The 24,850-nt window shown below is 44.1% G+C and overlaps 1 protein-coding gene across 2 annotated transcripts; it reads right to left on the bottom strand.

The window, feature by feature from the left end:
- Nucleotides 1-215: 215 nt before the first annotated feature.
- Nucleotides 216-14,085, bottom strand: LOC109908602 (LHFPL tetraspan subfamily member 4 protein). Of its 2 annotated transcripts, none has more exons than XM_031794687.1 (4): nt 12,918-14,085; nt 2,155-2,394; nt 1,135-1,163; nt 216-860 (listed from the first exon to the last, which is right to left on the bottom strand). In XM_031794687.1, exons 1-4 carry the CDS (start codon nt 13,321-13,323, stop codon nt 801-803), a joined length of 735 nt encoding a protein of 244 aa, XP_031650547.1. In that variant the 5' UTR covers nt 13,324-14,085; the 3' UTR covers nt 216-800. The 2 variants fall into 2 exon arrangements, with proteins under 2 accessions (XP_031650547.1, XP_020362856.1); XM_020507267.2 differs by having other exon boundaries at nt 1,147-1,163.
- Between the last annotated feature and the right edge of the window lie 10,765 nt (nt 14,086-24,850).

Raw genomic sequence — 24,850 nt, 5'->3', positions numbered from 1 at the left:
ATTTCTCTAGCCTACCCTGTTTCAGATGAATCATTTCTTTAGCCTACCCTGTTTCAGATGAATCATTTCTTTAGCCTACCCTGTTTCAGATGAATCATTTCTTTAGCCTACCCTGTTTCAGATGAATCATTTCTTTAGCCTACCCTGTTTCAGATGAATCATTTCAGAAAATATTCTCTACTTTTAATTGCTTGACAGTAAATACCTTTAAAAAGACTCCAAACGCTTCAGTTTTATGGGGTCTATTAAATGTTTACAAAATGTTTGTTTTGTTCTGCTTTATTCTACTTTTTGTACTCAAATCATTTTGCAAAGGGTAGAAATACACTGAACAAATTTCCATTGAAGGGTTATATAGTTTGCTGCTCATTGTACTGTTCCAAATATATACATTGCCTTGTATGTACAGTATCTAAATTCCCAGAGGTCTATTTCTGTAAAGCTGCAAAGTATAGTTCCATTTGGACACATTTTATATGCAAATATAGTCTTTTTTTATAGTAGTGTTAATGAACTTTACAACATAATACTATGTAAAATATAGTTTCTCCCAGTTTTATATTACAGAATGCTGTACATGTGGTCTGCGCATGGAGCCAGGTTGGATATTAGCCTGATGACTGGATGAGAGGGAGTAGAGGAGAGGGGGGTCATCCAAGGCAAGGATCCCCTCAGAGGGGGGTCATCCAAGGCAAGGATCCCCTCAGAGGGGGGGTCATCCAAGGCAGGGATCCTCTAAGAGGGGGGTCACCCAAGGCAAGGAGGCTCTCAGGGTGCGGTCATCCAAGGCAAGGAGCACCTCAGTGGAACCTCTGGACTGCAACATACCTTGGGTCGCGTCTTCTGTCCCGGACCTCAATCTAAAGGCAAGAAAAAAGTATCCCAGCAGTACATCATGTAAGGATATTGAAATAATACACATTATATATAAACCTTTTACAATAAACAACAAGATAGTGCTTGGAGCTTATTATGACAAACATATATTGTACAAGATGGGAGTAACGGGGCTAACACACTTATCCATAGAGACAAACACTGCCAAGGATACCTCAACAACACTACACAACAGCCCTGCACAACAACCACAGACCACGGTGCACAAAGTCATGACACTGTTAACTGTTTACTTACAAAGTCACTTACCTTGGACACAGCGAAATCTGCAAGAACAAAGTCAAATATTATTGTACGCAGGATGTAATTAATTGTACAGAACTCAAAATATTACACATGGTATAATCTCTATCAGTGAGTTAGTGCAAGGTTAATCAGATGAGCGGTGAGAGAGACACGGCAGAATAGGCTATATCCCACTGGAATCTGGTGAGTAACCATGGAAACCACTACAGAGAGTATGGTACAAAGAAATCCTATTTTCCAACCAAATGATATAATCCTCTGATCTGACAGTTGACAACATCATGAGGGGTCTATTACATTTCTGTAAGAATGAGTTAGAAGACTTCTAACAATGTTCTGACGTCAGTCTCTTCAAAAGTCCCCTGAATGAACATCTCCCTGTTCTGATCAGTCAATATGGACAGACCAGTCTGATGCAATCCTGTGCAAACAGTGAGAACAGACTCTGGTGGACATTCCTACCCTCTTTCATGCAGTTCCATGGTGAGTGCAATAGGCTAACTAAGACACTAACTGAATTACAATACCAGATCCTATTTTATCATTACGACAATATGTCAACTACGAGGGCCGGTTGTGCAATCTATCTCTTGTCTATATAGAGGAAAACACATCTGACTTTGGAAATCAACATCCATTTAGTGTTGATTAATTATAGATTTATTTATTTATTTGTATTTATTTTACCTTTATTTAACCAGGCAAGTTAGTTAAGAACACATTCTTATTTTCAATGACTGCCTGGGAACAGTGGGTTAACTGCCTGTTCAGGGGCAGAACGACAGATTTGTACCTTGTCAGCTCAGGGGTTTGAACTCGCAACCTTCCGGTTACTAGTCCAAAGCTCTAACCACTAGGCTACGCTGCCGCCCCAAAGATGGGTTTTGGTGATTCCTTGTGTGTGTCTGAAATGACACCATATTCCTGAGTGCACTACTTTTGACCAGAACCCAATGTATAGAGAAAAGAGAGCCATTTCACACATAGACTTGGTCTAAAACCACCCTTCACCTTTATTGTTGTCAGCCTTGAGTTCCTCCAGGAAAATGTCGTTCTGCCTGTTCCCCAAAACGAAGGCCAGGAAGGACAGGATCAGGGCATCCAGGATGCCCATAATAGCCAGGATATAAGCCCAGCGGACAGAGCAGTTACCCAGCGTATACTTCCCCGTCTCCTCCCCACACAGGTCCCGCACCACCTCCGCATCCCAGCCGTTCGGAAAGATTATACAGCCCAACACCAGGCATACAGCTGGGGGAGACAGAAGAGAGAGAGAGAGTACGTTGGAAGCTGTAGTCTATGGAAAACAAAGATACATGATTCAAATGAAGGTAAGTTCAACTTTATTCTATAATTGAAATCAAAAGGCCAGTCACAGCAAGTACAAATACAGTGTAGGCAATGGGTGTTGGATAACAAAACGCAAATGTAATTGCAATAATGTTTTATAACGGACATGGTGGAGACATAGTGGAGACATGTTGGAGACATGGTGGAGGTGGAGACATAGTGGAGACATGGTGGAGACATGGTGGAGGTGGAGACATAGTGGAGACATGGTGGAGACATAGTGGAGACATGGTGGAGACATGGTGGAGGTGGAGACATAGTGGAGACATGGTGGAGACATGGTGGAGACATAGTGGAGACATAGTGGAGACATGGTGGAGGTGGAGACATGGTGGAGACATAGTGGAGGTGGAGACATGGTGGAGACATAGTGGAGACATGGTGGAGACATAGTGGAGACATGGTGGAGACATAGTGGAGACATGGTGGAGACATGGTGGAGACATAGTGGAGACATAGTGGAGACATGGTGGAGACATAGTGGAGACATGGTGGAGACATGGTGGAGACATAGTGGAGACATGGTGGAGACATGGTGGAGGTGGAGACATAGTGGAGACATGGTGGAGACATGGTGGAGGTGGAGACATAGTGGAGACATGGTGAAGACATAGTGGAGACATGGTGGAGACATAGTGGAGGTGGATACATGGTGGAGGCATAGTGGAGACATGGTGGATTTAGTATTTATGCTGCAGTAGTTTATGTGTCGGGGGGCTGGGGTCAGTTTGTTATATCTGGAGTACTTCTCCTGTCCTATTCGGTGTCCTGTGTGAATCTAAGTGTGCGTTCTCTCCTTCTCTCTTTCTTTCTCTCTCTCGGAGGACCTGAGCCCTAGGACCATGCCCCAGGACTACCTGACATGATGACTCCTTGCTGTCCCCAGTCCACCTGGCCATGCTGCTGTTCCAGTTTCAACTGACCTGAGCCCTAGGACCATGCCCCAGGACTACCTGACATGATGACTCCTTGCTGTCCCCAGTCCACCTGGCCATGCTGCTGCTCCAGTTTCAACTTCCACCTGACTGTGCTGCTGCTCCAGTTTCAACTGTTCTGCCTTATTATTATTCGACCATGCTGGTCATTTATGAACATTTGAACATCTTTGCCATGTTCTGTTATAATCTCCACCCGGCACAGCCAGAAGAGGACTGGCCACCCCACATAGCCTGGTTCCTCTCTAGGTTTCTTCCTAGTGGTCTCCTAGTGGAGACATGGTGGAGACATGGTGGAGACATAGTGGAGACATGGTGGAGACATAGCGGAGACATAGTGGAGACATGGTGGGGACATGGTGGAGACATGGTGGAGACATAGTGGAGACATGGTGGAGACGTGGTGGAGACGTGGTGGAGACATGGTGGGGACATGGTGGAGACATGGTGGAGACATGGTGGAGACATGGTGGAGGTGGAGAAATAGTGGAGACATGGTGGAGGTGGAGACATAGTGGAGACATGGTGGAGACATGGTGGAGGTGGAGACATAGTGGAGACATGGTAGAGACATAGTGGAGACATAGTGGAGACATGGTGGGGACATGGTGGAGACATAGTGGAGACATAGTGGAGACATGGTGGAGACATGGTGGAGACATAGTGGAGACATGGTGGAGACATGGTGGAGACATAGTGGAGACATGGTGGAGACATGGTGGAGACATAGTGGAGACATGGTGGAGACATGGTGGAGACATAGTGGAGACATGGTGGAGACATGGTGGAGACATAGTGGAGACATGGTGGAGACATAGTGGAGACATGGTGGAGACATAGTGGAGACATGGTGGAGACATGGTGGAGACATGGTGGAGACATGGTGGGGACATGGTGGAAACAACCATCCACATCGCTCCAGCCAAATGCCAAGCCCACTAAAATTTCTTCCCCACCATGATTCTGGATTTGCCTCCTTCCCTGACGACTTCTAAAATGCGAACACATTCTGACCATTCTGATTGGTCCCAGAAACCGATGACGTTATCAGCTTCAAAACTCTGATTTGTTAGAGACAATCCAATCGCTGATTAATTTGTGTTGTACAAAGCCTGTAATTTTGATGTCACGCAAACGACTTCTAAGAAAACTGATTTAGACTGAATGTATGCATCTATCGATAAAGCAGCAGATTCAGGATATATTCAGGATGAGTCGTCAGAAAAGAAGACATTATGAAGTCATGAGTCACTATTCCTTGAGTGAGAGAGTAAGTAAGATCCCTGTTCCTGGCTCTCAGGGAGTTGGTGGGGTGGAACAGGATATTTTCTGCTGATGTTCCTACTGCTTCTTATCTTTCAGCTTTGGGCCTCTGAGTCCCCACCTCTCTCTCATTCTCCTGTCCCTCAGTCCCTGAATCGCCCGCCCCTGCCTTGCTGCTGCTGCTGCTTCCACTGCTGAGCTAACTCCAATCTCTCTGCTGATGTCATAGTAGTGAGCCTGTAAGACAGCCTCTTATATGCACAATACTGCTGAGCAGAGCCAAACACTGGGCCTCCCATCATTACCAAACACTGGGCCTCCCATCATTACCAAACACACAGCCTCCCATATGCACAATACTGCTGAGCAGAGACAAACATTATCAAACAAACGGCCTCCCGTCATTACCAAACACACGGCCTCCCGTCATTACCAAACACACGGCCTCCCGTCATTACCAAACACACGGCCTCCCGTCATTACCAAACACATGGCCTTCCGTCATTACCAAACACACGGCCTCCCGTCATTACCAAACACACGGCCTCCCGTCATTACCAAACACACGGCCTCCCGTCATTACCAAACACATGGCCTTCCGTCATTACCAAACACACGGCCTCCCGTCATTACCAAACACTGGGCCTCCCGTCATTACCAAACACATGGCCTTCCATCATTACCAAACACATGGCCTCCCGTCATTACCAAACACATGGCCTCCCGTCATTACCAAACACATGGCCTTCCGTCATTACCAAACACACGCCCTCCCGTCATTACCAAACACTGGGCCTCCCGTCATTACCAAACACATGGCCTTCCGTCATTACCAAACACACTGCCTCCCGTCATTACCAAACACACGGCCTCCCGTCATTACCAAACACACGGCCTCCCGTCATTACCAAACACACGGCCTCCCGTCATTACCAAACACATGGCCTTCCGTCATTACCAAACACACGGCCTCCCGTCATTACCAAACACACAGCCTCCCGTCATTACCAAACACACAGCCTCCCGTCATTACCAAACACACAGCCTCCCATATGTACAATACTGCTGAGCAGAGACAAACATTACCAAACACACGGCCTCCCGTCATTACCAAACACACGGCCTCCCGTCATTACCAAACACACAGCCTCCCGTCATTACCAAACACACGGCCTCCCGTCATTACCAAACACATGGCCTTCCGTCATTACCAAACACACGGCCTTCCGTCATTACCAAACACACGCCCTCCCGTTATTACCAAAGACACAGCCTCCCATCATTAGCTCCCATCATTAGCTCCCGAGTGGTGCAGTAGTCTAAGACAATGCATCTCAGTGCAAGAGGCGTCACTGCAGTACCTGGTTTGAATCAAGGCTGCATCACATCTGGCTGTGATTGGGAGTCCCATAGGGTGGCGCACAATTGGCCCAGCGTCGTCTGGGTTTGACCGGGGTAGGCCGTCATTGTGAATAAGAATTTGTTCTTAACTGACTTGCCTGGTTAAATAAAATTACCAAACAGCTCATCCATCAATGGAAAATTCTGGTTGATAAAGATGGCATTATGCAACCGCAGACAAATGCACAGAAAGACAGACAGACAGAGAGATGAAAAGACACGACTGAAACTCTCCAATAATAACTTTGCTAAATGTAGACAAGCCTGTACTAAATTTTGACTATAATAGATATTCTAATTTACACCCCCTCCCCTCTCCCGGTGTGCATTCTCAAGAGCTATTCTTTTCCCAACATGTTTGGATAACAGTCATTTGCTGCCTGTAGAGAGGATGCCTTTGAGGAGAAACAATACCCTTTTTCTCTGATGCTGTTGTGTTACTAGGACTTGGTGTGTTTCTAGGGCTTTGTGTGTTTCTGGGGCTTTGTGTGTTTCTGGGGCTTTGTGTGTTTCTGGGGCTTGGTGTGTTTCTGGGGTTTGGTGTGTTTCTGGGGCTTGGTGTGTTTCTGGGGCTTGGTGTGTTTCTGGGGCTTGGTATGTTTCTAGGGCTTGGTGTGTTTCTGGGGCTTGGTGTGTTTCTGGGACTTGGGTGTTTCTAGGGCTTGGTGTGTTTCTAGGGCTTGGTGTGTTTCTGGGACTTGGGTGTTTCTAGGGCTCGGTGTGTTTCTGGGGCTTGGTGTGTTTCTGGGGCTTGGGGTGTTTCTAGGGCTTGGGTGTTTCTGGGACTTGGGTGTTTCTAGGGCTTGGGGTGTTTTTGGGGCTTGGTGTGTTTCTAGGGCTTGGTGTGTTTCTAGGGCTTGGTGTGTTTCTGGGGCTTGGTGTGTTTCTGGGGCTTGGTGTGTTTTTGGGGCATGGTGTGTTTTTGGGGCTCTGTTCTATAGGAATTGTCTTTCTCCGCCTCGGTCAGCCCTGTAAAGCTTCTCCTGAGATTTGGTTCACTAGTGAGTAACACTTAGCAGTGTGTACTAGATCCCTCCCTAGCCTCGCCAGGCTGGCTCCCTGGCCTCACGAGCCTCCCCAGCCCCCACCGGCCACTCTGGCCTCCCCAGCCCCTCTGGACTCCCTAGCTCCCCCAGCCTTCATGGCCTGCTGGTCTCCACAGTCTCCCTGGCCTCCCCGGCCTACGAGGTCTCCCCTGGTCTCCCCAGCCTCCCTGGGAAATGTTGAGTGATTTGAATGTTAAGTAAATGAGCTACAGTTTTGACTTAAATCAGCTTGAAAATCAATGGCAAGACTTTAAAATGGCTTGTATAATTTAAGAATAATGTGCAAGTATTGAACAATCCAGGTGTGCAAAGCTCTTAAGAGACTTACCCAGAAAGATTCACAACTGTAATCACTGCCAAATGTGATTCTAACAGGTAATGACTCAGGGGTGAGATATGAGATATTTCTGTATTTCATTTTCAATAAAAATGCAAACATTTCTAAAAACATGTTTTCACTTTGTCATTATGGGGTATTGTGTGTAGAGGAGTATGAATAATTTCTAAATGCATTGTAAGTTGCTCTGGATAAGAGCATCTGCAAAATGACTCAAATTTAAATGTAATCCCCCGGCATAAACTCTCCTCTTTTTATTTCTATGTAAACTAACTCTTACAACACCTCCCTTTGCAACCTTATGGAAAACACTTTCACCTGTATGCAGTTATACAGAGCAAACCTTCCATAACAAAACCATCAGCTAAAGAGAGATGAACCTGGAGAAGAGTCCCCTAAGCAAGCTGGTGCTGGGGCTCTGTTTACAAACACAAAACAGACCGCCGTAGGCAGACTTGGCTCTCAAGAGAAGACAGATTATGTGCACACTGCCCACAAAATGCGGTGGAAACTGAGCTGCACTTCCTAACCTCCTGCCAAATGTATGACCATATTAGAAACACATATTTCCTCAGATTACACAGACCCGCAAAGAATTAGAAAACAAATCCAATTTTGAGAAACTCCTATACCTATTGGGTGAAATACCTTCACAGCAGCAAGACTGGTGACCTGTCGCCACAAGAAAAGAGCAACCAGTATTTATTTTCCCTTTTGCACTTTAACTACTTACGGATAATATGATATTTGAAATGTATTTATTCTTTTGGAACTTCTGTGAGTGTAATACTTACTTTTAATTGTTTTATTCTTTATTTCACTTTGTTTATTATCTACTTCACTTGCTTAGCCAATGTAAACATGTGTCCCATGCTAAAAGAGCCCTTAAATGGAAATTGAAAGAGAGCAAGAGAGAGGGAAAGAAAAAGAGAGATAGATGGGGAGAGCGAGAGCGAGAGGAACAGGGGGAACGGGAGATACACATGGGCTATGTTGCTAACGCAGTGGTACAGCGCCATTCTCAAACACACACCCCTTGGGAGCCTACAGCTCTTGTCCATGAAGGGTCCACTGGTGAAGGGAATCCCATTGTACAACAAGCTCTGTTGGTTCAGAGCTTCTCCTCTCATTCAGGCTATGTGAAAGCTATGTGAAAGCTATCCACATTTAGTTTCATTCTATTCCATTCTCCATTGTGTCGACTTGGACTTGTTTTCTATCTGATTAGAGGTCAACCCAAACATGAAACAATTTTCACAGCTCTGCTACCTTCGCCTTAAAGTTTGATCATCCCCTGTCTATTGTCAGGCCTTGTGTGATCAATAAAATACTACAATATACACATCCTGTAGAAACTGCTGTTTCCTTTTCTCTTCTCTCTCTGAAGGCCATGATATATTGGCAACTTTGAGAGGAAATATTGCTGAGTAATGTTGCCAGCAATGGTCAATAGTGTGCAACTACAGCCCACAATTCGTGGCATTCCTGCATGTGGGCATTCCTGCATCTTCAGGAATACAACCCCCTAAAGCATCCCATTGTTTTCTTCACGAACAATCCCTCCTCGAGAATCCCATTGGTTCCTGCATGAACGACCCCTCGAGCACCCCGTTGGTTCCTATATGAACGCTAGTTAGCGACTCCGCAAGCTAGCACAAGCTAGCACACGGTGTCGACCACAGCCTTCCATCTGTTGTGTCCCGGAGAACTCCTCAGGACTAGATGGCTAAGCTAGCACACAGTGTGCTTTACTCCCACCCTATCCCTTGTATAAGTCTACCAATAATCACTATGTGTGGTCCTGATTTAGCCCACTGCAGTAAAATGTTATTTACTGCCGAAGATATCCGCGGTGGTGCGAACGCTAATCTATTAGCATGCTAGCCACAATCTATGCTAAGTCAATGAGACAAACAGGCTAATTCGCTAGCTAGCTAGCCATGATTTACAATTAGTTTTAGATTGTTTTTGTATGTTTAACTAGCTGGCTAGCCTGACGAATACCATTTATACTTCCTAGATTAGATTTGTGATGTAAAATGTTTTCTAAATCTAGTTATCTTTATGTCTGCGTTGCCATTGACTTGACTGGCAGTAGGTTGAATGGATGCCCAGGGCAGCGGCAACACCTCTTTGTTGCTTGTTTGCTAGCTGATACATTTCAGTACCGATGTGTCAGTCAACTGGCAACAACAAGCTATAGTAGATTAGTAAATAAATAGGGAAATTGATATGTGCTTCTTCATATGAAATCTATTATTCATGTCCATGTGCACATTGCTCATTATTGCTACAGTGTCTCACCTCACTCCGTTGCCAGCAATATTGCTCATCAATATTACCTCAATGAATTGCCAGTGTATCATGGCCTTAGATGTCAGTTTCAGGACCTTGTTCAGTGCCAGAAACAGTAGTAAGACCCTGAAGTAACTGAACAGGCATATGGTATGCTGCTACATGAATAGCTAGTAGTACACCGAGCAGAGTTGAATTTTTTAGAGAAACAGGGTCAGGAAATCAGTGGAGGGATGAGTTGATGGAGGGAGATGGGAAATAGAGTTGGAAACCACCGGCCCATAGAAATCAGGCTATCCTTTTGTAATTATGTACTGTAGTGGAAATATTACTTCTACTACGCAATTTTTTACTACACTTTCATGGCCCAATGATTTTGTCTGTTTCTATTTCTGTCCGTATGCTCTCCATCCCTCTCGATGTGTTTGGAATGGAATGTGTGATTTCTCCTGCTGCCGTCTAACACAGTTGCAGGGCACCCGTGGAAAGACTTAAGGGAGCGGTCGTCGGCTCTGCTGGTCTAGAGCGCTGCTCGGAGAGCGAGAGAATGGAGCAGGACAGACAGTGCAGAGATCATGTCATATCAACTCACTGAGAAAGAGAGAAAGAAAAGCTGAGTCATTATGTTCTGTCTTGTCATCTAACTTCTCTGTCCACGATGTAGCTGCAAAGGGAGAATGGGAGAACAGTACCGTTTATGATTTTGTATATATAACATTGACCTCTCCTGACTAAAGAGGAGAACCATGGGGTATGATGGTAGTCTCAATGGGCACTGGGAGGAGAATCATGGGGTATGATGGTAGTCTCAATGGGAACTGGGAGTAGAATCATGGGGTATGATGGTAGTCTCAATGGGAACTGGGAGGAGAATCATGGGGTATGATGGTAGTCTCAATGGGAACTGGGAGGAGAATCATGGGGTATGATGGTAGTCTCAATGGGCACTGGGAGGAGAATCATGGGGTATGATGGTAGTCTCAATGGGAACTGGGAGTAGAATCATGGGGTATGATGGTAGTCTCAATGGGAACTGGGAGTACAATCATGGGGTATGATGGTAGTCTCAATGGGAACTGGGAGGAGAATCATGGGGTATGATGGTAGTCTCAATGGGCACTGGGAGGAGAATCATGGGGTATGATGGTAGTCTCAATGGGAACTGGGAGTAGAATCATGGGGTATGATGGTAGTCTCAATGGGAACTGGGAGTAGAATCATGGGGTATGATGGTAGTCTCAATGGGAACTGGGAGTACAATCATGGAGTATGATGGTAGTCCCCATGGACATTGGGAGGAGAATCATGGGGTATGATGGTAGTCTCAATGGGAACTGGGAGGAGAATCATGGGGTATGATGGTAGTCCCCATGGACATTGGGAGGAGAATCATGGGGTATGATGGTAGTCCCAATGGGCACTGGGAGAAGCAGGTGATCCTCTTATTCCTCTGCCCAGCTCCAGCCCGCTGTTGGCACCACACACTGCCACGGCCCAAACAGCTTATTAAACTAGCATCTCCTCAGTAGTGAGAGAGCATTAGGCCCATAACCAACATGATCAGGCCTCCCATAAGCAACACTATGAGGGCTCTCATAGCCAACACCATCAGGCCTCTCATAGCCAACACCGTCAGGTCTCTCATAGCAAACACTATCAAGCCTCTCATAGCCAACAGTATCAGGCCTTTCATAGCCAACGCCACCAGGCCTCCCATTGCCAACAGTATCAGGCCTCTCATAGCCAACACCATCAGGCCTCTCACCTGTACACAAGGCAGCCTCATCACAAGGCTATACCCTGTACCGAAATAGAGTTGATCCATCAGAAAATGGGAATGGGAAAGGGACTCAATCGCAAACACAGAGATGGTCAGATAAATAGACCCAGGTGTGTGCACTTGCTTTGTGACTACCAACATTGATATCTTCATGCATCTTTTTTGTCTCATTTCATAAGAGTGCATACAGTGAGTGTTCCGGCATCCTAAGAGAAAAGCGTATGTCATGGAAACTGTTTCTCCATCTTGCTGATTGATCGTTCTTCCAACCTGTGAAACTGACTCTGCAGATCAGAAAGGAGAGTGGGCAGATAAAGAAAACAACAATAGAAAGTGAATAAACTGCTGATATTTCTCTTCTCTCAGTTTGCTGACTGTTGTGGTAATCTTACTCCCACACGTTGGTGTATATCACACTGATCAAGTTATACCTGCCCTGGAAGCTCCTAGATGTATAGATCTGAGTGGGAGTGAGTGAATTTAGTTCCATATAGACACACCCAATTTTCATATCCCGGAAAATGATCACTCTCATTTAGTTTTTTTCCTTCTATTTATGAGAAGGGCAGCTCTCTGTGGTTAGGTTCTGTTTGAAGGAATACATCTACCCCAACACAAGGAGGCCTTTTGTTGTGTGTTGCCTGTTTTTGAGATTGATTTGTTGAGCAAATGAATGCTTCATCTGCAATCTCATGAGCTCAATGTGGGTGATTGTAGCAGCCTATAGGAATTCTGTCTTCCTCCCACAGCTCCATGACTCATGACTGAGAGACAATGGTACCGCAGACGGATTCTACATGATGAGACACAACTTCCAGTAAGCCAGCTGAGCCTGGATCTGTGTAGAAATGTGAAGTAACATTTTCTTTTTGTGGCGAGGTGAATCTAATCTGCCTCTAGATCCAGCCCAACATCCTTAGCAATAGTAACAGTACAAGCAGTATGTTTTGACAAGGTTGTTTGCATGTAACATGTAACCAGTGTTGCAGATCCATGTGTTTTCAGTCATCTGTGGACATACCAGTGAAAATCATATCCCCAAATATAATTTAAAAACACATTAACACATTGTAATCTCATCAACCCAAATCCCCCACAATCCAATAGGTCACCTGGAGATTTGGCACTAGAACACTATCTAACTGATTGAATTGATGAATGAATCAAACATAGCCTACATCCTATCTGCAGATACAGATAATCCTCTTTAGAATGCAACGAGAATGTCATAAATATCCAATTGCAGGGGCAGTTTATCATCAGGCAATGATATTTCCTTAAATTAAATCAGTGCCTGCATGAATGTCTGTGATTAAATGCGCTGGAACAAGATTGTGTAACTGAATTTCCATTGGTTTTATACATACCACATAGGAGCTGCATCCAGGCACAGGTCTTGTAGACGCTGGCGGTGTTGCAGAAGAAGAAGAGCGCCATACAGGCGATGCAGCCCAGAATCAGAATCATGGACATCAGTACAAAGAACGAGGCCGCTTTGAAGGCACCGGAGGGGATGGAGCTGAACTCAGTAAAGCTGCCCGTGCAGTCGAGCTCTCGGTCGGGCGGTCCACTCCCAACGCACTGGTGAAACAAACCGAAGTAACCCACCTGCGGCGTACTCACGCTGTCCCCGATCCAGTAGGGCTGAATGAAGACAACCACGTTGATGATGGCAAAGCATATGGTGAATATCGCCCAGAGTACTCCGATGGCACGGGAGTTCCGCATGTAGTTGTCATGGTAAATCTTGGCGGCTTCTTGTGAAGGCAACATGTTTTCCACTATAGGTTTCTTTAGTTTATTTCAGTGACTCACTCACAGTTTTTGCTCGTCTCTGGTTGTTTCCACGAGTTCCCAAAGGTGTGCTTGTCATTTGGTAGCAATGTAGCTTTTCAGAAGAAATCCATTTCAAAGACGTTGATTTATTATTATTATTATTGTTGTTATTATTATTAACTAGCCTTTATTTTAATTTACCAAAGCATTGTACATTCAACCTGCGAACCTACATGGTTACACATTGTTGAAATGAGACATGAATAGATATACTGTTAATTAATCATTTATAATGCCTAACATTTCCTTTTTGGAAAAAACAAGTGGAGTCCATAATACAATATTTCACAGTAAAACGGTCAATGGTTTTGTAATCTACTCAACCAATGCTACCTTCAAAATATGTCCTTTAGTATTCTAATTCAAGCCCACCAGAATTGATAAACCGTTGCCTAGTGCCAGTGGTGGATCCCCCGTTTACGTGTAGCATTTGCTGCATCTGTGGAGGGCTTCTTGAGCTAGGTGAGCTAGGCTACTGGAGATATCGGCGCACAGCCCGTTAAAACAGAATTTAGATTCAATTTACAGAAAATGTAAATGTCAAATATGAAGAGTCCGAGCTCGCGAAACCAACCTCTTCCGCCGCCACTCCATTATTGTGATTTCCCCTGTTTGTCTTGCGCCCTTTCCCCGTCTCTCCCCCTCTTCCTCCTCTTCTCTCCCTCGCGCAGCTCTCAGAAGATGCTGAGCACTGTTGATGACGGCGCGTGCACTGTACCGCACAATATATGGATTTGCACGAAAAACATTCCCCACTCCTACTTATTATTTTAATATAATTGTAACGGTTGTTAGTATGCAGAAATACGCGTAATTGTATTTTATTTCAGGTTTAGGTTGACCATTTTTGATTAGACATAAGGCAGAATATGTATTTTTCTAATGATGGTAATCAAGACGATCCATTGTCAGGTGTCCATCAGCAAGTAGAATGGGAAGTGGTTGGATTTAATATGTTGTTTGAATCTGGTTAAGTATTGTTAGGGAGAGGGGAAAGGGGGATAACCAGGTCAGTTGTACAACTGAATGCATTCAACTGAAATGTGTCATTTAACCCAACCACTGAATCCTTAATAGCTCTCAAAGCTATTAAGGAAAATTCATCTGGCACTGCCATTTCCATGAATATCTAGGACAAGAGGTCATGCCTCAGTAGGCCTACATATTGTTTTACGAATGGAGGCATGCTTCATATATGTTGATAAGAGAATAACAGGAGGATCAGAATCATCTGTGCATTAGGAAAAGCCTAGAACATCTCAAATCGGTCAGAGGCTTCCACCTGAGACTGCACACACGTTTTATCCACATGGTTTAACAAACAAACAGGACATAGCCAATGGAGTTCCACTGCACCCCCACCATGTTGTCTGACACACACACACACACACACACACACAGAGAGAGGCTATACATACACAGAGACACATGTACACAGACACTCTCTCATTCTCTCTCTCTCACACACACACAGAGAGAGGCTATACATACACAGAGACACATGTACACCGACACTCTCTCATTCTCTCTCTCTCACACACACACAGAGAGAGGCTATACATACACAGAGACACATGTACACAGACACTCTCTCATTCTCTCTCTCACACACACATAGAGAGAGAGAGGCTATACGTACACAGAGACACATGTACACAGACACTCTCTCATTCTCTCTCTCACACACACATTGAGAGAGAGAGGCTATACATACACAGAGACACATGTACACAGACACTCTCTCATTCTCTCTCTCTCACACACACAGAGAGAGAGAGGCTATACATACACACAGACACATGTACAGAGACACTCTCTCATTCTCTCTCTCACACACACATAGAGAGAGAGAGGCTATACGTACACAGAGACACATGTACACAAACACTCTCTCATTCTCTCTCTCTCACACACACACACAGAGAGAGGCTATACATACACAGAGACACATGCACACAGACACTCTCTCATTCTCTCTCTCACACACACACACAACTTTGATTTGATTTGACACACACCACACAGACACAAACAAACACACTGGGGAATAGCAGGGGAGTTTCCAGCGTGATGCAGCACAGTCAGTTTGAGAGAGGCATGCAGTGCAGCAGTTGACATATGGACAGGATACATACAGTGGTGGGATGCCTTCAGCCTTCAGCTTTCACAGACACATACAGTAGTGGGATACCTTCAGCCTTCACAGATACATACAGCCGTGGGATGCCTTCAGTCTTCAGCTTTCACAGACACATACAGTAGTGGGATACCTTCAGCCTTCACAGATACATACAGCCGTGGGATGCCTTCAGCCTTCAGCTTTCACAGACACATACAGTAGTGGGATACCTTCAGCCTTCACAGATACATGCAGTGGTGGGATGCATCCAGCCTTCACAGACACATACAGTGGTGGGATGCCTCCATCCTTCACAGACACATACAGTGGTGGGATGCCTTCAGCCTTCACAGACACATACAGTGGTGGGATGCCTTCAGCCTTAACATACACATACAGTGGTGGGATGCCTCCAGCCTTCACAGGCACATTCAGTGGTGGAATGCCTTCACAGACACATACAGTGGTGGGATGCCTTCAGCCTTCACAGACACATTCAGTGGTGGAATGCCTTCAGCCTTCACAGACACATACAGTGGTGGGATGCCTCCAGCCTTCACAGACACATACAGTGGTGGGATGCCTCCAGCCTTCACAGACACATACAGTGGTGGGATGCCTCCAGCCTTAACAGACACATACAGTGATGTTATGCCTCCAGCCTTCACAGACACATACAGTGGTGGGATGCCTTCAGCCTTCACAGACACATACAGTGGTGGGATGCCTCCAGCCTTCACAGACACATACAGTGGTGGGATGCCTCCAGCCTTAACAGACACATACAGTGGTGGGATGCCTCCAGCCTTAACAGACACATACAGTGGTGGGATGCCTCCAGCCTTCACAGACACATACAGTGGTGGGATGCCTTCAGCCTTCACAGACACATACAGTGGTGGGATGCCTCCAGCCTTCACAGACACATACAGTGGTGGGATGCCTCCAGCCTTAACAGACACATACAGTGGTGGGATGCCTCCAGCCTTCACAGACACATACAGTGGTGGGATGCCTTCAGCCTTCACAGACACATACAGTGTTGGGATACATTCAGCCTTCACAGAGGTTGTTACTATTTCTAATATGTATATGTTAGTGTTAATATGTATATGTTAGTGTTAATATGTATATGTTAGTGTTAATATGTATATGTTAGTGTTAATATGTCTGTGTTAGTGTTAATATGTGTTAATATGTATGTGTTTGTGTTAATATGTGTTAATGTGTGTTAATATGTATGTGTTAGTGTTAATATGTATGTGCACAGTTATGCTTGACCCTTTTGAGTGGCTTTATGATTGTCTGGTCTGTCGCTACTCTAGGGACTAATTCTCAACATATTTTCGTGCTAACACTAGCTACATCTGAAACAACGGTTCCCTCTGTGTGAATTCACACTAGTCTTATCATATGCTTCCACCTGCTGGATGGAGAAGGAACTGCAAGAATATTGTGCCTGCTAGAGATACAAAAAAGGGGCACTTCTGTTTAGTAAAACCAGGGGGCAGTATTTCATTACATCTATTTCAGGCCAAGTCTGGAAACAAGTCGTCTAATCTCAGCACAAAGAACCAAATCAGCAACTTGGCAGTGGTAGAATAAGTGCCAAATTGTCATACTTGAGTAAAAGTAAAGATACCTTAGTAGACTCAAGTAAAAGTCAGTCACCAAGTGAAATACTACTGTGTAAAAGTCTCAAAGTATCTGGTTTTAAATATACTTAACCTGTCTAGGACATACATCCCGCTAGGGGAACGTTTGGCCGGAAATTGCCTGATATGTCATTATTAAAAGTAGGGGGGTAGCCTTAATATCAAAATTCATATTAAATGTTAAAATATACTTAAGTATCCAAACTAAATGCTATAAATCAGTAAGTACATCAGAAAGCATGATTTCCTTGTTTATTTATTTATTGACGGGATAGCCACTTTAACACTAAGGCATCAATTCAAACAATACCTTTGTGTCAGGGAAAATGTATGGAGTATAAAGTACATATTTTCTTAAGGAATGTAGTGGAGTAAAAGTAAAATAGTAAAGAAAAGTACAGACACCCCAAAAAACTACTAAATTCCTTAGAGTCTTAGACGTTAATTGATAAAATATTGATTTTGGCCTTGAATACTAATCCTATTGAAACACATTCATAAATGGCAAAATGGAAAGTCAAAAAATGTATCATATGTTTTGAAGTTTCTGTCCTAAATCTAGAGATATAAAAAAACAATGTTCACATATTTAACCCCTTTTTTCCCGGTAGGCACAAAACTACCTTCATACATCCATTTTTTTTTTTTAAACAACCTGTACAGATTACCTTCAGACGAGGCCCGACACTTGTGGGGGTCGTAACCATCAGACCGTTTTTGTGAGAAGACCGAATTTGGAGATGTCTTATGGTCTGACAAACACCGCTCTAGCTCTGCCACCTTTCACCGCAGAGGCGGAGGTGCGACCCTGGTGGAGGTGCGACCCTGGCGGAGGTGCGACCCTGGTGGAGGTTCGACCCTGGCGGAGGTGCGACCCTGGCGGAGGTGCGATCCTGGCGGAGGTGGGACCCTGGCGGAGGTGCGACCCTGGCGGAGGTGGGACCCTGGCGGAGGTGCTGGATTGAGACGCATCCAATTCATATAGACAGATATCAGTAGCTTAAACTGATGGATTTTGTTGTTGTTGTTGTTGTTATGTAACAGAGATTGACGCACAAGTGCATCAATCGACTTTAGGGGTTAAGTAGTACTTGAAAGACCCAGAGCAGTATTTATATTTAGTTACACACGATGAGGTTGGATTAATATTGTGAAACGATGATAATGCCCTTTTAGTGTAGGAGCTGTTTGAAAAGACCAGCTCAATTTCAGCCTGTTTTGTTGGGATGGTGTTTTGGCCTGCCTGGTGACATCAACAGGCAGTACATTAGTTAATAGACCAATAATAAGAGTTCCAAACCTCTCTGCCAATAAAAAGAGTACCAAACCTCTCAGCCAACCAGAAATAATTTGATATTGAGGTAAAAACGGTTGCATTGGACCTTTAAAGGTATTTTTACTAAGTCAGGCTACTTTACACTGTCACATCTGCTCCCACTATGCCCTCTGGTGTCGACCTAACCTGTATTTCTCTCTCTCTCTCTCTCTATCTCTCTCTCTCTCTCTATCTCTCTCTCTCTCTCTCTCTCTCTCTCTCTCTCTCTCTCTCTCTCTCTCTCTCTGTGATTGTGTGGTTGGAGACAGGTTTCCTTCCACCTTTTCCTTCCACCTCCACTCTGCCAGATTGTAATATCTGCTCAGTCAGTTGTTATCCTAGCCTTTTGTCAGTACTCAAGAACCTGAACCGTGCTGTGCTGTTTCCCTGCTTTACACCGTTTTGTCCTCTCGTTGCAGTACTGCTCCCTGGCTCCTGTCTCCTGTACCACGTCTCACTTACCCAACCACCTTGCTCTGGACTTCACTCACCACCACCACCTTGGATTCCCCTCAGGACCTGTTTACCCTGTTCAAGTCAGTCAACTACAGCCTCACTCTACACTTTTTCTGCAACTCATCTGAGCTACCCCGGTTCTGCACTCCATATCTCTCTGTGTACAATAAACATTTTGGTTCATTCATCCCTGCTTCTGCATCTGAGTCCTCTCCCCTGTGTTCGCTCCGCGTAACATACACCACTAACTCAGTTTTGTTAAGACTGTGACCAGAGACTACAATTTTTTAGGTGTCTTTGAGACTGAGACTGAACTCCATTTGGATACATCTCTTCCATCTCAGCTCTAAAAACTATCAGTGACATTTCAACTACAGTTGAAGTCGGAAGTTTACATACATTTAGGTTGGAGTCATTAACTTGTTTTTCAACCACTCCACAAATGTATTATTAACAAACTATAGTTTTGGCAAGTTGGTTAGAACATCTACTTTGTGCATGACAAGTCATTGTTCCAACAATTGTTTACAGACAGATTATTTCACTTATAATTCACTGTATCACAATTCCAGTGGGTCAGAAGTTTACATACACTAAGTTGACTGCCTTTAAACAGCTTGGAAAATTCCAGAAAATTAGGTCATGGCTTTAGAAGCTTCTGATAGGCTATTTGACATAATTTGAGTCAATTGGAGGTGTGGATGTATTTCAAGGCCTACCTTCGTGCCTCCTTGCTTGACATCATTGGAAAATCAAAAGAAATTCTCAAGGTACCACGTTCATCTGTACAAACAATAGTACACAAGAATAAACACCATGGGTCCACGCAGTCATCATACCGCTCAGGAAGGAGAAGCGTTCTGTCTCCTAGAGATGAATGTACTTTGGGGCGAAAAGCGCAAATCAATCCCAGAACAACAGTAAAGGACCTTGTGAAGATGTCTTGCAAGCCGAAGAACACCATCTCAACCGTGAAGCACGGGCGTGGCAGCATCATGTTGTGGGGGTGCTTTGCTGCAGGAGGGACTGGTGCACTTCATAAAATAGATGGCATCATGAGGATGGGAAATTATGTGGATATATTGAAGCAACATCTCAAAACATCAGTCAGGAAGTTAAAGCTTGGTCACAAATGGGGCGGCAGAGTAGCCTAGTGGTTAGAGAAGGTTGCAAGTTCAAACCCCTGAGCTGACAAGGTACAAATCTGTCGTTCTACCCTTGAACAGGCAGTTAACCCACTGTTCCTAGGCTGTCATTGAAAATAAGAATTTGTTCTTAACTGACTTGCCTAAAGGTAAAATAAGAAATGGGCTGGGCTGGGCCAATTAAGTTTGTCGATTTTCTAAATTGAAATAAAATATAAAGGTGATTCTGGAAGTAGTCTTAGGGGATGTTTATTAGGTTGCATAAACATGAGGAGTACTCCCCCCGACACAAACACACACAATTTTGGCCAGATCGTTTTTTTTGTTGTAAACGTAAATAAGGATAATAGGTTACTGCTGCTGGTCAGTCTGTGAGAGAGGCATGCTGCCTCTGACTGGGGAGAGTAACAGGCTGCCTGAGATTCAGAGAAACAGCCTTTCTCTAATTCCTTGGCCTGCTAGAAATCAGTTGGTGCAAAGTTTATATACTACCAAAGTTGTCTTTGAACTCACAAAATTGAGCCCAGTATAACCGTTACCATAGATACCACTCACACGCGAGATGCAGGTAACACTTTACTTGACACACCACGGTCATAACCATGTCATAATATGGCATAACAGCTGACATAACCTGTCATAATATGGTCATAACACTGTCATGACATATATTTAGACCTGTTGTGACATATATTATGTTATTTTATGGCTGGTTATGACACCTACATAAGGGTGTCAAAACCCCCAAAACCTACCACACAAGGCAAAACATTCCATTACACCGTAGCCTCCGTGTCAACAGTATGTTTGTTATAAAACATTTTCTGTTCATTGACCATATAACATTTTCATTGTAATTGCGCACACATTGATGTCAGTCATGCACCTACCCCAATGTTCTGTTACTGATGACTGGGATGAATGCAGGAGCAGATTTCAGGAACAGGACAAGACACCCTCTTTTTGTCTGATGACTGACATAAGGGTCATGTATGTACGTGATGGTTATGATGGTCATAATGCTTCTTCACAGTGTCATAAAGTCTATTTTCTATAAGTTGTTTAAAATATGATGAAAAAAACGTGTAAATAATTCATTACAACAACAAAAGATTTAAGAAACAAACTTTGAAACGAAAGGAAACATCTTGTGGGTTTTGACACTGTTATGTAGGTGTCATAACCAGCTATAAAATAACAATACATGTCACAATAGGTGTAAACATAAGGGTCATGAGAGTGTTATGACAGTGTTTTGACCATATTATGACAGGTTATGACAAGAATGTCAGATGTTATGACATATTATGACATGGTTATGACTGTGTCATAACAGGGTGTCAAGTAAAGTGTTACCGAGATAACAAATATCCTCACTTTGAAAAACATTCATTTCTATATAATTCTTATTCTTTGATGAATTGACCATGTTAAATGTGACTACTTCTTTATTTGTTACAAGTTAGCTCACAGAATGAAGTGTTTAATATGAAGAAAGAGGAGAGAAAGACAGAAGCTATTGCTTCGGTCTCCTTACAAGCCTTGCACAACTTTTTTTCCCTTCACAAACCACGGCCTCTGAGGACCGGGCCAAACCAAAATCATAATTGGCGGCGGGTGGATCAAATCATAAAATGAGGAATTTAATAGACATGTGTAGTTTAAAGCCACATGAAGCCAGTAGCTACGGTTGGAAAATAATTTCTAATCCCTCAAATTCATCATGGTATATTATTGAGGGGGTAAAATTGGCCTCTCTTTTCCCCTGAAAGTTGCACGCCTGCATCATACACTGCCAACTTTACTCAAAATCACAGTGAATTTTTTAAGTTTGCCCTAAAGGAGCCATGGTAATTCTTTGTTATCCTTGTGTTTGACTTGTATCCACAAGGCATAACATAGTAGGTGTTCTGATCTAGAATCAGTTTAGTCTTAAAACATAATGAATATGATTATATGGACAGATCCTAGATCAGCAATCCTACTCTGAGAGGCTTTGTGGATACAAGCCCAGGTGTTGTCTGTGAGGATGTTGATGCTGGTGATGCAGAATCTGAAGATGTAAGCACACTATCAGAGACGTATTTAGTTATTTTAATGTATTATTTCTTACATTGTTAGCCTAGAAAATCTTAAGCGTTATTACATACAGTCGTGAAGAACTATTGGATATCAGAGCGACGTCAATTTACCAGCACTACATCCAGGAATACGACTTCCCCGAAGCGGATCCTTTGTCCGCACCACCCAGGGCATTTGAACTGATCCCAGAGGCCGACCAAAAACAACGCCGCTGGTGAAGAGGTAGATGGAGCGGTCTTCTGGTCAGGCTTTTGAGGCTCGCACACCACCCACCGCTTCTGAGTATATTACTCGCTAATGTCCAGTTCCTAGATAACAAGGTCGTCGAAATTAGGGCAAGGGTTGCTTTCCAGAGAGACATCAGGGATACTCTGACATACTCTGATTCACAGAAACATGGCTCTCTCGGGATATGCTGTCGGAGTCGGTAAAGCCACCCGGATTCTTGGTGCGTCGCACCGACAGGAATACACATCTCTCCGGGAAGAAGAAGGGCGGGGTTGTATATTTCATGATTAATGACTCATGTTGTAATTGTAACAAAATACAGGAACTCAAGTCCTTTTGTTCACCTGACCTTGAAATCCTCACAATCAAATGCCGACCGTATTATATATTCTAAGAGAATTCTCTTCCCTTATTGTCACAGCCGTGCATATCCCCCCTCAAAGCGATACCACAACGGCTCTCAATGAACTTCACTGGACTTTATGCAAACTGGAAACCATATATCCTGAGGCTGCATTTATTGTAGCTGGGGACTTTAACAAAGCTAATTTGAGAACAAGGCTACCTAAATTCTATCAGCATATCGTCTGTAGTACTCACACTGGAAAAACACTGGACCACTATTACCTCCCCCGCCCTCCTTTCGACAAATCTGACCACGACTCCATTTTGCTCCTCCCTTCCTATAGTCAGAAACTCAAACAGGTAGCACCCATTCTAAGGACTATTCAACGCTAAAACCCTCACACACTTTTACAGATGCACAATTGAGAGCATCCTGTATCACTGCCTGGTACGGCAACTCTCCAAGGTGGGGGGGTGGGGGGGGATTACAGCCTTGAGTCTTCTTGGGTATGATGCTGCAAGATTGGCACACCTGTATTTGGAGAATTTCTCCCATTCTTCGCTGCAGATTCTCTCAAGCTCTGTCAGGTTTTGTTGTTGGCCAAATACTTATTTTCCACCATTATTTGCAAATAAATTCATGAAAAATCCTACAGTGTGATTTTCTGGATTTTTTTTCTCATTTTGTCTGTCATAGTTGAAGTGTACCTATGATGAAAATTACAGGCCTCTCTCATCTTTTTAAGTGGGAGAACTTGCATAATTGGTGGGTGACTAAATACTTTTTTGCCCCACTGTATATGTATATATTCTTATTCCATTCCTTTACTTAGATGTGTGTGTATTAGGTATCTGTTGTGGAATTGTTATTACTATTGCTGCACTGTCAAATCAAATCAAATGTATTCATGAAGCCCTTCTTACATCAGCTGATATTTCAAAGTGCTGTACAGAAACCCAGCCTAAAACCCCATACAGCAAGCAATGCAGGTGTAGAAGCACGAGTTGTGAGACTCTGCTGGAGAGCTCGTCACTCTGTCGGAACTAGAAGCACAAGCATTTCGCTACACTCGCAATAACATCTGATAAACATGTGTATGTGACCAATAACATTGGATTTGATTTGTCTTGTCGGCTCATTCCCATGCAGTCCCCTCCAGCTCTTCTATGTCCTAGAACTGGTGCCTTCATAAGCAACCCACAGTAGATCTGAGATCTTCTAGACCCCTGGGCTGTCTGAACTCCTCCCCAGAGATGTGCAGTGCTTGCATGGAATGGAACACCAATGTAAAAAAAAGTATTTGATTATACAGTGCATTCGGAAAGTTTTCAGACACCTTGACTTTTTCCACATTTTGTTACATTACTAAATTGGATTACAATTTTTTTAAATCATAAATCTGCAACAGATTTTAGAAACATTTTGTAAAATGAATAAAAACCTTTACTCAGTACTTTGTTGAAGCACCTTTGGCAGCGATTACAGCTTTGAGTCTTCTTGGGTATGATGCTACAAGCTTGGCACACCTGTATTTGGAGAATTTCTCCCGTTCTTCGCTGCAGATTCTCTCAAGCTCTGTCAGGTTGGATGGGGATCATCGCTGCACAGCTATTTTCAGGCCACCCCAGTGATGTTTGATCAGGTTCATGTCTGGGCTCTGGCTGGACCAGCTCAAGGAAATTCAGAGACTTGTTCCAAAGCCACTCCTGCGTTGTCTTGGCTGTGTGGTTAGTGTTGTTGTCCTGTTGGAGGACCCCAGTCTGAGGTCCTGAGCAGGTTTTCATCAAAATATTTCTGTACTTTGCTCCGTTCATCTTTCCTTCGATCCTGACTAGTCTCCCAGTCACTGCCGCTGAAAAGCATCCGTACAGAATGATGCTGGCACCACCATGCTTCACCGTAGGGATGGTGCCAGGTTTCCTCCAGACGCAACGCTTGGCATTCGGGCCAAAGAGTTCAATCTTGGTTTCATCAGACCCGAGAATCTTGTTTTTCTTGGTCTGAGAGTTCTTTAGGTGCCTTTTGGCAAATTCCAAGCGGCCTGTCACGTGCCTTTTACTGAGAAGTGGCTACCGTCTGGCCACTCTACCATAAAGGCTTGATTTGTGGAGTGCTGCA

The sequence above is a fragment of the Oncorhynchus kisutch genome, linkage group LG17 (genome assembly GCF_002021735.2).
Source record: "Oncorhynchus kisutch isolate 150728-3 linkage group LG17, Okis_V2, whole genome shotgun sequence".
Lineage (NCBI taxonomy): Eukaryota > Metazoa > Chordata > Actinopteri > Salmoniformes > Salmonidae > Oncorhynchus > Oncorhynchus kisutch.
The sequence above is the reverse complement of the archived record's forward strand: the minus strand, read 5'-3'. Positions and strand labels throughout refer to the sequence as shown.

Bases quoted from the DNA above. Each gene is read 5' to 3' on its own strand.
- LOC109908602 (XM_031794687.1), bottom strand. From the start codon at position 13,323: ATGTTGCCTTCACAAGAAGCCGCCAAGATTTACCATGACAACTACATG. The intron at 2,395-12,917 runs GTATGTATAAAA...TGTCTCCCCCAG, and splicing joins CTGGATGCAGCTCCTATGTG to CTGTATGCCTGGTGTTGGGC. The intron at 861-1,134 runs GTAAGTAAACAG...TCTTGCCTTTAG, and splicing joins TGTCCAAGGTAAGTGACTTT to ATTGAGGTCCGGGACAGAAG.